The sequence below is a fragment of the Xyrauchen texanus genome, chromosome 43 (assembly GCF_025860055.1).
Source record: "Xyrauchen texanus isolate HMW12.3.18 chromosome 43, RBS_HiC_50CHRs, whole genome shotgun sequence".
Taxonomy (NCBI): domain Eukaryota; kingdom Metazoa; phylum Chordata; class Actinopteri; order Cypriniformes; family Catostomidae; genus Xyrauchen; species Xyrauchen texanus.
Window position 1 is genome coordinate 22,808,258 of NC_068318.1, and position 14,390 is coordinate 22,822,647.

The following is a 14,390-nucleotide window of genomic DNA, read 5'->3' on the forward strand; positions in this document are numbered from 1 at the left end:
GTGAACTTGGAAGAATGTCTGAAAAGTGTTGTTTAACCTGACTCTCTTAAAAGCGTTTTACACTGAATCGCATTCACACACACACACACCCTAATGACGGCAGAGCTGCCATGCAAGGCACTAGCCTGCCATTGGGAGCTACTTGGGGTTCAGTGTTTTGCCCAAGGACACTTCAGCATTCGGAGTCGTGTGGGCTGGGAATCGAACCACCAACCCTGCGATTAGTGGACAACACACTCTACCACCTCAATTTCTCAAAACATTTAATCACCAAGGATGTAAGAGCAATGGGTCTGAAATAATTAAAAACTTTAGGATAGCTTATCTTTCCAACAGGCACAATGATGGCCTCTTTCCACAATTTAGGTATTTTCTGAAGATTAAGCGACTGGAAGATATTATAGAAAACAGGACCCAGCTGATCACCACCTGTACTGATGATGAGCTGGTGACAAAGGTGAAGAACTCTTAAACCAGATTCTGGATAATGGATTGTCCGAGGGGCTCTCCTGGCACAAGTACACCATTTGTTTCCTTTAGTTTCAATATCTGTAGAATAAATATTAACAGGTGTGAATGTAAATTCATAAAACAGAAAACTTATTTAAAGACAGTGATAGTGCAAATAACACAAAAAATCTTACCTTTCACGAATATCTATCTATTACCCCAAAGAGTATAATGTTGTACCTAATAAAACATGACATCCCTTGAAATGTTGAAAGTGCCAAGAAATAAATTGCTCACAAACATGACATTTATTTCCCTTTAGAACCCACTGTTGAGTTTGTAGCATCTCAGGGTGTTGAGTCAGAACGCCATTGTAAATAGCAGTAGTGTCAGTCAGTCATATTTATTTATAAAGCACATTTAATTAAAATTAGGACACAAAACGCAATCACAGACAATGCACAAAAATGTTTACCACTACACCTACTTATAACCATATGCAGTAATAAATAGATGAGTTTTAAGGAGAGATTTAAAATCATCATATGTTGATGCAGTTTTTATGTAAAGTGGCAAATTATTCCAGAGCTGTGGAGCAGCCACTGAGAAGGCTCGATCTCCTTTCAGTTTGAGATGTGTCCTTGGAACAGTCAACTGTAGACTATTGGTTGATCTGAGGTCTCTGGATGTATTGTGATGAAATTAAAGAAGATCTGAGATATATTGGTGAGCCAAACCATGCAAAGCCTTATTAACGAACAATAATGCTTTGAACTCAATATGATGTTTGACTGGGAGCCAGTGGAGAGAGACCAGCACTGGTGAAATATGTTCCCTCTTCTTTGTTCCATTCAACATTCTAGCGGCAGAATTTTGGACAAGCTGAAGACGTGACCGTAGAGACTATTGTAAGTAGTGTATATTTGCTGTACCTGAAAATGAGAGATTTTTATTTTTACCAACTACACTGAAAGTACTTTGCAATCATTCCCCCAATGTGAATACACATTAGAGTTGTGATATAAAGAATGGCATGCAGACATATCTGATAAGTTTGTGGACACAATCTGTCCCACTGCACATTTAGTCCTTGTACCAGGAGAGCCCCTTGGACCATCTGTTATCCAGCATCTGGTATAGAGTTCTTCAACTCTGTCACCAGCTCATCATCAGCACAGGTGCTATGCAATGCTCTTATTGACAAATTGTTGTCAGCCAACCTCCTAAACAATGATGCTCAAGAGACTCCAAGTAGTTTGGCAAGTCGCTGAAGAACAAAACTCTTTAGTGATTCCTAAGGAATTAAGTAAGAAAAGACATTCAGACCTTATTGAACATAGGATGACAAGCTATAAGGGTTGTCAATAAAACAATCCTTCAACATGCATAAATGTATTCAATTTACAGACACTCAGATCACTGAACAATCATGACATAATGGTGTAAAGCTAAAACTGTACAATTTTCCAGGCACATTGCGCAAAACAATTCAATGTTATGCTTCTCGAGTCAGATCAGCATGGCGTGTTATGATTGTTGGATTAAAATCGTAATAGGATTGGCTAAAGAGGACTTCTCCAAAAAACAAAAAATGCTATTTGTGAATCGCAACCTGGCAGGAAGGTCTTAAAAACAGCCACACACAAATCCAAAGCGATCCACTCATGTGACAATTTGGAAATTCAGATTCAACAATCCATTAATAACTATAAAAACATTAACACATTTTTTATGCAAATTAATTCAGGTACTTGATGGAACATATTTGTGTAAACATTTTGAATTTATTAAAGTGAGATGTATTTGTGTGGGCAGTCATGGAAATATCTGTGCCATCACTTGTCCATTTTATGAATTGTATTTTTAATGTGTGTGTGTGTATATGTATATATATATATATTGATCATTCTGGCTCCATTGTTAGGCTGTATGACAGTGACTGCTTTGCAGTTGACTCTTAAGTAGGATTAGCTGCAGCCCAGAGATTTGTAAAAGGGGTGGAATCTCCTAAATAGGGTGGGGTAACTTCAGAAGGGGGTGGGGGGTTACTCCAGAAGGGGATTGGGCCAACTTTAAAAGGGGGCAGCACTTCCACACGGTTAGGTTTATGGAAGGGTTAGGTTAGGGGCTCTGTATATTTTTGCTGGTGAATTCCCACCACTTTTTGGAGCTCGGCCTGCAGCTATAACCTTCTCATTGACTTTTCGCTAAGCTCTACCCCTTGGTTACTTTGCTCTGGCCAGCATTGCACAACTTCCGATTGGAATGAATGGGAGATTTTATTTATTTATTTTTCATAAACTGAATGGATATGATTCTTACATGGGCTGAAATGAAAAGTGACATTGCAGAGCATATTAAATTAAATTACACAATAAAAACTGTAGAGACTGTATCAGAATCGAAGCAAACGTTTTTCAAAGTCACCTGAAAGAGAAAAGCATAATTTGATAGCGATTACACACCAGATAGCATTACTGCAGCACACTTACTGTGGCGCCATGAACTCTTTATTTACAATCACCTCTTATTTCACCTGAATCTGAAGTTTTTAGCTTAAATGAACCTTTGAGCAGATTTAGGTGTCCTTGCTGATGTTATACTCATTTGGGAACGAAGACTGACATATAGTTTAATCCAAAGCATGCTCTTCTCAAAAACATCTGTGTGTATCCTCTGTTTACCTCATGACCCGACAAAAATACTTTTCACATATTTTTGAATAATTTCTATAAAATTATTTATAGATTGTTCTTCTTTTGGTACACAAAACCAAAAGATTTTAGTATAAATCTGGATGGAACACTACCAGAGATTGGGACCTTGACCCATAAGATGAAATGTTGATAAAGATTTTCTGCGAAAGCAGATTAGTTTGAATCTTTTAAACATCATAATGCGTTTTAGTTTTTATCCAGCACTCTTATAGGCTACATTTCTGAATGGACCGTAAACAATGGCTTTATATTGCAGAGTTGCACCACAGGGTCAGTCAAAGCAATTATTCTGTCCCTGTAGATAATTTCTAATCAGGCTAGAATCAGCCTGCAAAGGTAACATAACATACAGCAGAACAAAATGTTAGAGAAACAAGTGCAAGCAGGATTCTTGTTGAAGGATTAGTGGGTTTGCACTTAATGGAGGGGGATTCAACGTACACAAGGCTTTGAGGGGCATTGCAGTAAGGAAATGCTACTCTCTCAGGGTCCGTGGACATCATTTTTGTGTCTCTCTCTCTCTCTCGCTTTACCGTCCACTAAGCCTGAAACAAGATGCTCACCAGCTGCATCACTAATTCTTTCCCCCTACTGACTTTCATCTGAAGTCCTAAAGGACGAAAGGATTTTAGCAGATTCTCTCATATGAGTCTTTGTGTGTGGTACGTATCTATTTCTCCGGGAGCCGAGCCGAAGCGCCCTGGCCAAGCTGGCGGACCAGACTGACAATAAGGACAGCTGGATTCAGCTTGTTTACCTCTACTTGGGGGAGTGTACGTTTCTTGTGGATATATTTTAGGGTGTTTCAAATTAGTGCTCATGGACTTGTGCTGGATTATGAAGGACATACTAATGCTGAGTCCATCAACGGGTTGAATGTCAACATTTTGTGGTTTACAAGTTGTTAATTGATCTTTCTTTTTTTTTCTCTCTCTCTCATCCCAGGTGACCTGGCCCAAATTCAGATGCCTCAAAAAAATGTAGAAGTAATCCAGGGAAAGACGGTAGTGCTGCAGGCTTCTTACACTGGTGCTGAGATTCAGAAAAATACTGTCGTCTGGAACTACATGTCCAGCAACACGGAAATGGTGACTTTCATTTTTTAGATATGTGTTTGGGTAGCTGACAGGAAATTTGAAGCCCACTTTAAAAGTGTTATCCTACAAAATATGCCTCATGTGGTAAGATCTAAATTAACTGGTTTTATTCAAGTCAAAAATAGTATAACAAAACCAATTTTAAGGGTTGGGTCAAGTAGAAATAGCTCCTGATAGTAACAATTGCTAGTTACCACTTTTTACAGTCTAGTGACCGCATTGTCCTTTTGTGTGATATTGTTTCATCTAAAACTATTTAAAAAAAAATATTATTCTTGTACAATTATTATACATACACTATTAATTACTTATTATTAATTAAGAGACTACAAAGAATATTTTTACTTTCAAAAGATTAATTTGGTACACAGCAGGACTAATTAAAGGAATAGTATCAACAATTTAAATCACTCATCATTTACTTACCCTCATGCCATCCCAGATGTGTAGGACTTAGTTCTGCAGAACACAAAGATTTTTAGAAGAATATTTCAGATCTTTTGGTCCACACAATGCAAGTGAATGGTGACCAGAACTTTGAAGCTCAAAAAAGCACAAAGGCAGCATAAAAGCAATCAATATAACCAGTGGTTGAATCCCTATCTTCAGAAGTGATATGTTAGGTGTGGGTAAGAAATGCATAGATATTCAAGTCCTTTTTTTATGATAAATCTCCACTTTCACTTCCACATTCTTCTTTGTTTGTTTGTTTTTTATACATTTTTGGTGATTCACATTCTTTGTACATATTGCCACCTACTGGTCAGGGCTGGTCAAAGGTGGAGATTTATAGTAAAAAGGACATCAATATCTGTTTCTCACACACACCTATCATTTAGCTTCTGAAGACATGAATTTAACAACTGGAGTCATATGGATTACTTTTATACTGCCTTTATGCTTTTTGCAGCTTCAAAGTTCTTGACACCATTCACTGGTATGTAGGTATGGACCTACAAAGCTGAGTTTTTATTTTGTTTAATCTTCATTTGTGTTCAGCAGAAGTAAGTCAGTCAAACTCATCTGGGATGGCATGAGGGTGAATAAATTCAGGGCTCTTTAAAAAAAAATTAAAAATTGAGTGCAGTCAAAAATTTAGGAGAAAAGTTGTTTTATAGTGAAGGTAAATTTAATGGGCCAAAAGATAATCTGCACTGTTGAACACAATGAATGCTCCTGTCACACAATGTACAACAATCAGATGCTGTATATTTAAGTAGGCCGGGCTTTGTAAACTTTTTTTATCTTTATACAACACTTCATGAGTTTTAGTCTAGGGTCGGGGATCTTTAGGCACCTCACGATTCGATCCGATTCTGGGAGTCATGATCCGATTTCAAAACGATTCCATCTACAGTTTTTTCTTATTGATTATTCTGCTGTGCAAAGGCAAAACACAGTAACTTCACATTTTGATCAAAATTGAAATTCTTAGACTGTAAATTCCCCAGGAACAGACAGGTCTTGCTCAACTATAACCAGGTTTTGAGACTATTGCAGTAACTACAAAATCCTCATTCAAATCAGGTAACTGTTTTGTTGGTGTACTGTGCAGACATTGTGTGGCAGTATTGTCATCATAAAAAGTGATTGTGCTCCAGGTTGATTACATGAGATATCCGCTTCTGTGAGAGTAAAGATGTCAATTTCTTCTCTCCCACCACAGATGAAAAAGCTGCAAAAATATTTAATGTTTTTTGTTGACATATAATCAAGAGAACAACTCTCCCTTGCCATGTGTGCGAGTTTGTCAATTAATTTCGAGATCGTAGCTTCATTAGGAGATGAATGGTGTGTGGTTGATGCATCCAGTGTGCGATCAGTTTTGTATGATGCGCTTGGCTTTAGGATATGCACGTTTCTAATATAACCGCCACTGCGCTGCTGCGTTCTTAGAATTGATTAATTGGAGAATAGGTTTTTTTCTCTCACACCTACTTCAATCAGTAGTCACACCTAGACACTCGCACCGGTGCACCTACATATTTTTTCAGTCGCGCAGTGTAGAGCCCTGAAATTATGAGAGAATTACATTTTTTGGGTGATTACATTACATTTACATGACAAGAATTACATTTTTCTGCCGATATGAAGACTTTTAGTGCAATAAATTGTACTAAAACTATTATAACAACATGGACATGAACTTCCAGAGCTCTAGAAATTAGAGTCATAGGGTTTTCACTAATCACAGGGTTGGTGGTTTGATTCCCGGCCCACACGACTCCACATGCCAAAGTGTCCTTGGGCAAAACACTGAACCCCAAGTTGCTCCCAATGGCAGGCTAGCGCCTTGCATGGCAGCTCTGCTGTCATTGGTGTGTGAATGGGTGAATGAGATGCAGTGTAAAGCGCTTTGAATACTGCTAAGGTTAAAAAGGCACTATATAAGTGCAGACCATTTAACACTGATACTCAACATAATTCTTCACCAAATCTTGCACAGTAGTTCAGTCCGTAATGATGCTTTATAGTATTAGATTACATCTCAGTATGTAACATGACATATGAGTAATGTAATAAAATGGTTATACCAGCTCTTCCTGGTTCCACGGGCTCTTGAGTTCCAGAGTGTGGCAAAGGTCAAGAGTGCACATGAACTTAATCCCAGACTTCATTATCCTACACCCTTATGTCTGACTCGTGTGAACACGTTTCCAGTTTAGCACACCACCAAGGATTCTGCATAGATTTATAATGAAATCCGATAATGTTTTGTCAGTCCAAATTAGATTTCAAAATGGTCTGGTATTATGAGGGGGATTGTAGTCATTTGTGAATTTTTGTGCAGATGCCAAAAAGTTCAGAACCATCTGTGCATGTTAAGATTTGGATTACCAATAGAAGATACTTTATTGCATATTATTTGTTAAGAACATTCTTTTCTGTTCCAACTGTTATAAACTGATAATAATACAAATGTGCTAAAAGTACCTCTCAAAAATATTCTCAATATATCTTTTATTGCCTTATGTCTTTCAATTACATAATTTAGTGTTTTGAACAAGTTAAGCATGGCAGCAAAGCAGACCACACTCCACTTTCGTATGCCTGCTCATCTTACCTAAAGAACTCTAATAAAGAGATTGAAATGTCCACTCTTGGCAGCTATTATCTTTCATTATGAATGACATGGCATCTCATTACTTAGTAAGAAACAGTATTATCTGCAGATTGTAATATCCTACTTGAGTTGAGATTAACTCCACACACGGAGGGTTCAGCTGATACGATGAATCCTTTAGACCTGTCCACAGGCAAATTCTGTCTCCGCATCAGAATGATTATAACTTGAACTTTCATGCATTTTTATTATTTTTGTCTTCATGCATTAATTTTTTATTTTATACATTAACTGTTTTGCAAACTAGCTTTTGTACATTCCCTTTTACAGTCTTCGGAAAGGGTGTTTGAAAATAATCTTTATTTTTTACAATTCTGTTTAATGGCGCAGAAATTACACAATTAGCCACGCCTCAAGATGATGTATTGTAATCTGAATTTAAATGACAGAAAGAGGAGCACATTAACACACAACACAGAATATCATTAGTCCAACACATATGTTAAAACCATCCATACCATATTTCTAATTACCTCCCCAAACCCCACTCCCTCTCTTTTTCTTTAGATCATCTCGTATGTTGGTGGAGAGTTAAGTCAGGTCAGATCCCAGTTTTCAGGTCGAGTCGGTTTTACCCATCCAATGCCCAACACCAACCTGTCCCTGTTTATCAACAACACTAAAGCGTCAGACTCAGGACGGTACATGTGTCAGGTGATCATCCCTGGGGCTCCAGGACTCACCGGGGAGCTGACCCTCAATGTGAAAGGTCCGTATGTACTGCCTCATTGTGGTACACACGTGAAAAATGTCAAAAACACGCATTCCTAAGCACGTCAGATGCATAAACAAACACATCATCCCCTAATCCTCTTTCAGAAGTAGTAGACACAGATCACATACAATCACACATACATTGGTTGAAGTGTTTCCCTTAAAGTGCATTTATGTTACTGGACATTCAGTGACTTCTCAAACATATCTACCTACCAAGGTTGGGCAAAATGCTGAATTTAAGAACTGGCTTCCTTTCAATGCATGAGTTGGAATGAAAGGATGAGGAATTTACTGAAATTCAACACAATCACAAGTTCTGCAACTAAACAAATAGTAGCATCATTAATTTTAACACACAATGCCAATTTATTTTATGCTTAGTTATAATTTGACATATTTTTAAATCTCTAATCCAAGTTCGATACTGTCAGAACAATTAACAGTATTGATTAAAGAAGAAATGTACATATTAAATCATTTTTTTAAATCATTAAAATGTGTATATATATATATATATATATTAGGGCTGTCAATTTAACGCATTAATTCAGAGTGAAAAATAACGTGTTAAAAAAATTAATAATAAGGAAGATTCCTGAGAAATGCAAACTTGTAATACCACCGGTTTACTCCAGAGGGAGTAAGTGAAATGTCAGCTGTATGAGCAACGCACAGTTTATACAGTGAAGAAAACACTTCAACAGTTCAATGGACAGCCCTAATTATAACATGTTTATGGGTAATTCACCAAAAAATGTAATTTGAAGATTTACGCACTTCAATTCCATAACAAAACTCCAGCAAATTGAATCGAGTATAACAAAATAAAATAAAGAAACTAAATAGTTTACGTTTTATTAATTTATCTGTGTTAAATATTACCCAATTAAATTTGATGTAATTTTGTTATGAAATTGAAGTGCATAAATCTTAAAAATAGGCAAAAAATATTTTGAGTGAATTGGAAAACTAAACTAAATTAAAAACTAAACTCATATGTATTTCTTTGAATACAATTTTCATTACATTTCCTTAAATTCAAATACTGAATTTTCAGTCCTGTTTGATACCTGAATACAAATTAAAATTGCTGAATTCGATTGGATTCCAAAGGGCATTCTTAATTCAATTGCACAACCCTGCTGCTTTCAAATGTCTTCACTCATCACTCTAAATGTTGCAGATTTAAGGATGTTACTACACATCACATGACCCACCCTGTCTCTTTCAGTCCCTCCCTCTGTGCCGGTGTGTCAACTACAAGGAAAGCCGGTTCTCAAAGGAAACATCACTCTCGCGTGTAATTCCGATGCTGGTAAACCTGCCCCCAAATACAAGTGGACAAGGACCAGCCCCACCTCAGAGGTCTTCTTTTCTCCCTCGCTAAGTGAGCCTACCTCCAATCTTTTTATTTTATTTATTCATAATCATATTGCCATGTTGTGTCCCTCTACCTAGTAGCACCTCCTAATTTTCACCATGTTGACAATGTTTTTGTAAAGCACAATTGGGAAAAGGTTAGGGGCTGAGATTAAAGTCTTAAAACCATATATCAGCAGGTGTCTATTATGTAAGTCTTGATTCACTGGTTATCCAAAGCAATATATATGTTCTTAGCCAAAAAGCCGCTTTAGGGGACATCAGATGGTGGGCCTGTTTTTTGTTTTTTTTTTAAATATCTGTATGGATTTAGATTTTGTAAAAGGAACCAAAGTCAGTAAACAAGCAAGGTGGCACATCATCATCACTATCCAGTTGCATGCAATAAGTGAAAGAGGTTTTGAGGTGCATCATTACTTATGAGTGGCAGTTATCTTGTAGATAATATATCTGAAAATTCCTTCTGGAATAAAGTTTTGATTGGAATTACAGGCAGTGGCCTAACAGGTCATTAAAGAAATTGTTCACCTAAAAATTTTAAATCCATATCTTCTGAAGCGAAATGATGGGTGTGGATAAAAAAATAGGTTCAATATTTAGCCCCTTTTTTACTATCAATCTCCACTTTCACATTCTTCTTTAGTTTTTGGCGATTCACTTTGTCCGTGCGCATCACAACCTAGAATTTATAGTAAAATATACCTGTTTCTCATCCACACCTATCTTATTGCTTCTGAAGATATAGATTTAACCACTGGAGTCTAATTGATATATTTTTCTTTGTGTCTAATGATCCAAAATTGTCAATAAACCTGCTCTTCAGCACAGTTAAAGTTTTTATTTTACTTATTTGCTCCGCAATCTCTACACAGGCTTTGGCTCCCATATTTAAGAATGACCAGAGCAACATCCGAGATGCCATGCAATGATATTGGTCTGCTAGTTTGTCCAGTTATGAACAAATTATTCAGTCACATTACTGTTTTTTTTATCTGTGTTCATATATAAATTCTACTGCAGTTTATTCTGTAAATGTATTTCAATCATACAGTAGTTTATGCGCGTATCTTATAAAAAATGTATACCCACTTCAAGCAAATGTTTACGTTTACGTTTTTGTTTTATGAACATTTTGGAGATATTATTTGCATCTTGGTGTTTCTATCCAGAATTTTTTTCATGCAATATCCCAACAGTTGCATAACAATATGTGGATGGAAATCCAACTATTACTAGTCACTGAGTTCCACACCTTTGGCCTTTTCTTTCTTTAATTTTTTGGGCTGAACTATCCCTTTCATACTTCATGATTCATCATCCAACTGAATTCTGATTTCTGGCTTCTAAATATTTAAATCTTACTGTGTTTTTTTTTGTGTTTAATCAAGTTTCTTTAAGTCTGACTTTAATCTTCTACAAATCTTGTGTTGTAGATGAAACAGCAGGAACTTTGAAACTGAACAATCTAAGCAGTAACATGTCAGGAAAATATGTGTGCACTTCATCCAACTCTGCAGGAGAAGAGACATGTTACATCAACCTAGAGGTTATCACCTGTATGTACTGCTTTTTACTTATTGCACAAATGTCCGGTCTCTCTCTGTATGTAGGACTTTGTGTAGTCCATTTGTCAAAAGCACAATGCTTAATATTTGGTGACTATAGTAGTCTAAAGATGAAGACTTTGGTATAAATAAATGCATGATGTGACATTAATTGTGACTATTACAGTATTTAAGAAAATTTGCAATACAAAAAAATGCAATTCTCATCAAATTATAACTTGACCTCTTCTATGATGAGAACAATTTCTGAGTTCAAAGTCATTTTGACATTATGAAATTCTAATAAAAAGCTGAAATTCTTGTAAAACTTGTTGGCATGGGTAGTGCAGAATAATCTTTTTTTTAATGTTTCTTGTAAAAAACAAAACTAGCTGTGAAAGAGTTGTTTTAAAATGTGACACATTGTCATGCAGGTCGCCATTTTGATGTTTATGTTAACAAAAACTATAAAACAGAGGAGACTCCTTTAGACCCTCAAGACTGAGTGTAAAGTTTTAAAAAAGTCCAGAGTATATTGGTCTAATAGTCCAGAATTTTGTCATTTTTAATAAAAAGGCACATTTTGTTCAGGTCATATGGTGTAACCCTGAGAAATCTTCTTGATTCTTGAACACATTAATTCATGGTATTTGTAAAAAAATGATATGTGTACCTTTGTAGTTGTGTACACAAGTATTCAAGATGCAAGGAAGATAGTTCAATACGTTTTACATTCAGAAAGTCGTTAAATTAAAAAAAAATTTGGAAATGTAATAAACGTTTTTCAAAAATGAATGAAACCAATTTAGACACAGATTAAATTTCTACAAATTTGAACTAGATTTTATATATATTTGTTTTTACCACCTTGGACAACCTTAAGTCAAAGACCCATAAATATATTTGTATTATACTTTTTTTTTGTGCAGCGACCAATGCCGGGGTGATCGCTGGTGCTACGGTGGGTTGTGTTGTGGGTCTTCTTCTGATCATTCTCTTCTTCGTCTTCATGTGGACAAGAAGGAAAGACACAGAAGAAGATCTGGCCAATGATATCAAGTAAGACGATTAGTATCAAGTAGTTATTTGTTGTTACATTAGATAGAATGAGGAATGTGTGTTTATTCATGTGTGGATAAATCTGAAAAGGATGGACGCTAACTATTGTTGTGTGTAACAGGGAGGATGCTCAGGCCCCCAAACGTGTCTCATGGGCCAAGAGTGGCACTGGATCCGACATCATCTCTAAAAATGGCACCCTGTCGTCAATTCACACCAACTCACACCCACAGATCATCCACAACCACCTCCATTATCCTCACTCTCACCCGGCTTCAGACACTGCTTCCATCATCACGGCTACAGGCAGCACAGCCGGGTACTGCTCCCACCCTCCAGCCAATTCCACCCTGGAACGCACATTGCCAGGGTACAGCTCCAACCCCACCCCTCCCCGTGAGCTCTGGGGACCCCCAAGCACCAATGGAGGATCCCTGCACACTTCAAAGCCCCGGACAGCCTCAGCCCAGCCTCAGATTCCACGTCCACCCATACTGCCCACTACGGTAACTGCTTCCAACATCTCCCGCATGGGAGGCGTACCCATTATGGTGCCAGCTCAAAATCAGGCTGGCTCTCTTGTTTAGGATTTTCCTGAACCTCTGAAGGTAAAGAGAGAAGAGAACCTTATATCTGTGGTCCCACAAACTGAAGGACATTAGATTTGTCAGAAAGGATGAATTTGCAACCGATAAACGTATTGCCCCTGTATGGAAACTTTCTTTATTTAAAAGTAATTTTCTTTATTTACATTTTTTTACATTTTTAATATAAGTAATGTAAACAAATATATGTAAAGATGTTGATGTAATAATGCTCATTAGATTGTTTTATACATTCATTGGCAGATTTTTCAAATGTTTTTCTCCGAAGTATTCCAGAAAAGCCTCTACTTACTGTAAAGTTGAACTTTGTTATACACTGAACGACTAGACACTGAAAAAATGGTTTTGCTTTTTTTTTTACTTCATGAAATGAATACTCTACATTTATTATTTTTGTTACTGTTACTGCTGTGTTGATTGTTCTTTTGCAAAAGATGCTAACTTGCCTTGATAAAAACAAATGAAAGGTCTATGCCATATAATTTACTGACTCCTTTTGTTTGTCATTTCGAATAATTACGTTTACGTATGTTTAAAAGGAATGTTGCAGGTATCCACTTAAAGAGTGATGTTATATCATTATGTTACTGTACATTTGCCTTTAAATATTTTTGGCCAAATATATTTAGAAACTAATATATCAGTAGCTCTTAGAGATATATGGTAGCTCTCTTTTCAATTTAGACGTGTTCAATTTGGATGTTGTTATTTATATTGTGGAGAAAAAAAGTTTTTTTACCCTATGATGCTATTTTACAACTTTATTAGTACTGATAATATACACAGTGACTAAATAGACTTTAGATTCCTCTACCTTTCTGTTAGTAAGGTATTTATTTCTCATTCTATAGTGGTAATCATTTCATCACAGCAAATAAGTTGATTTTTATGTGACATTAATAGGATTTTTCGCCAAGGATAGTATACTGGATACGAAACCAAAGATTTCCTGTTGAATGGTTGTCAATATAGGGCAACTCATTACAATTGCAGAGTTTTCTTACCAGCTTAGATCCACTGATATCTTTCTGTCATCACATTTACAGTTGAGAGCTGTCTGCCCCAATACAATGTATTAAGAAATATGTGACAGACATACCAGCATATTACGTTTAAAGGCTGTATTTTGAGGTCTCAAGAATACTTCAAATCAGACCAATAAATCATAATATCATATCTGTAAATATGCAACCAAAAAAATCTAAGTCTTACTGTATTTGGTTTCTTAATTTACCAGATAATTCATTAATGCTCATAAATGCTGTATTTCTTCAAGCAAATGATAAACAGTGCAACTGGCTGTTTTGAAAGCACAATCTTCCCATTTCATTAATTTTTTATTTTATTTTTTTTAAAAGACAGCATTTCTTGTACATGCTAACAAAGAGTATATTGGCTGTATTGTCAATGACTGTCATCAGGAGACTGGAGAAACTCAGACTGCTTTGTATATAGGACATCTACTGTCAAAGGACATGAAGACACTTTGTATTCATATTTTTGAATAAAAGAAACTGGCTGGAAAAATGCAGTCTTTCATTTTTTTAGTAGTGACTGGCAACCTGTACTGTAGCTGGGGAATGCGAGCGGGGGATAAGCCCTCTGTTAAAGGAATATTCTTGGTTCAATACAAGGTTAGCTCAATCGACAGCATTTGTGGCATAATGTTGATCACGACAAAACATTATTTCGACTCA

At 36.3% G+C, this 14,390-nt stretch overlaps 1 protein-coding gene across 1 annotated transcript in view; it reads left to right on the top strand.

The window, feature by feature from the left end:
- Positions 1-14,390, top strand: part of esama (endothelial cell adhesion molecule a) — a 65,229-nt gene extending 50,839 nt beyond the window's left edge. Inside the window, exons 2-7 of the mRNA XM_052115449.1 lie at positions 4,113-4,255; positions 7,896-8,097; positions 9,337-9,492; positions 10,919-11,041; positions 11,959-12,088; positions 12,210-14,390. Of these exons, the coding sequence (XP_051971409.1) occupies positions 4,113-4,255; positions 7,896-8,097; positions 9,337-9,492; positions 10,919-11,041; positions 11,959-12,088; positions 12,210-12,675 (1,220 nt within the window). The 3' untranslated portion in view covers positions 12,676-14,390. The remainder of the gene's footprint in view (positions 1-4,112; positions 4,256-7,895; positions 8,098-9,336; positions 9,493-10,918; positions 11,042-11,958; positions 12,089-12,209) is intronic.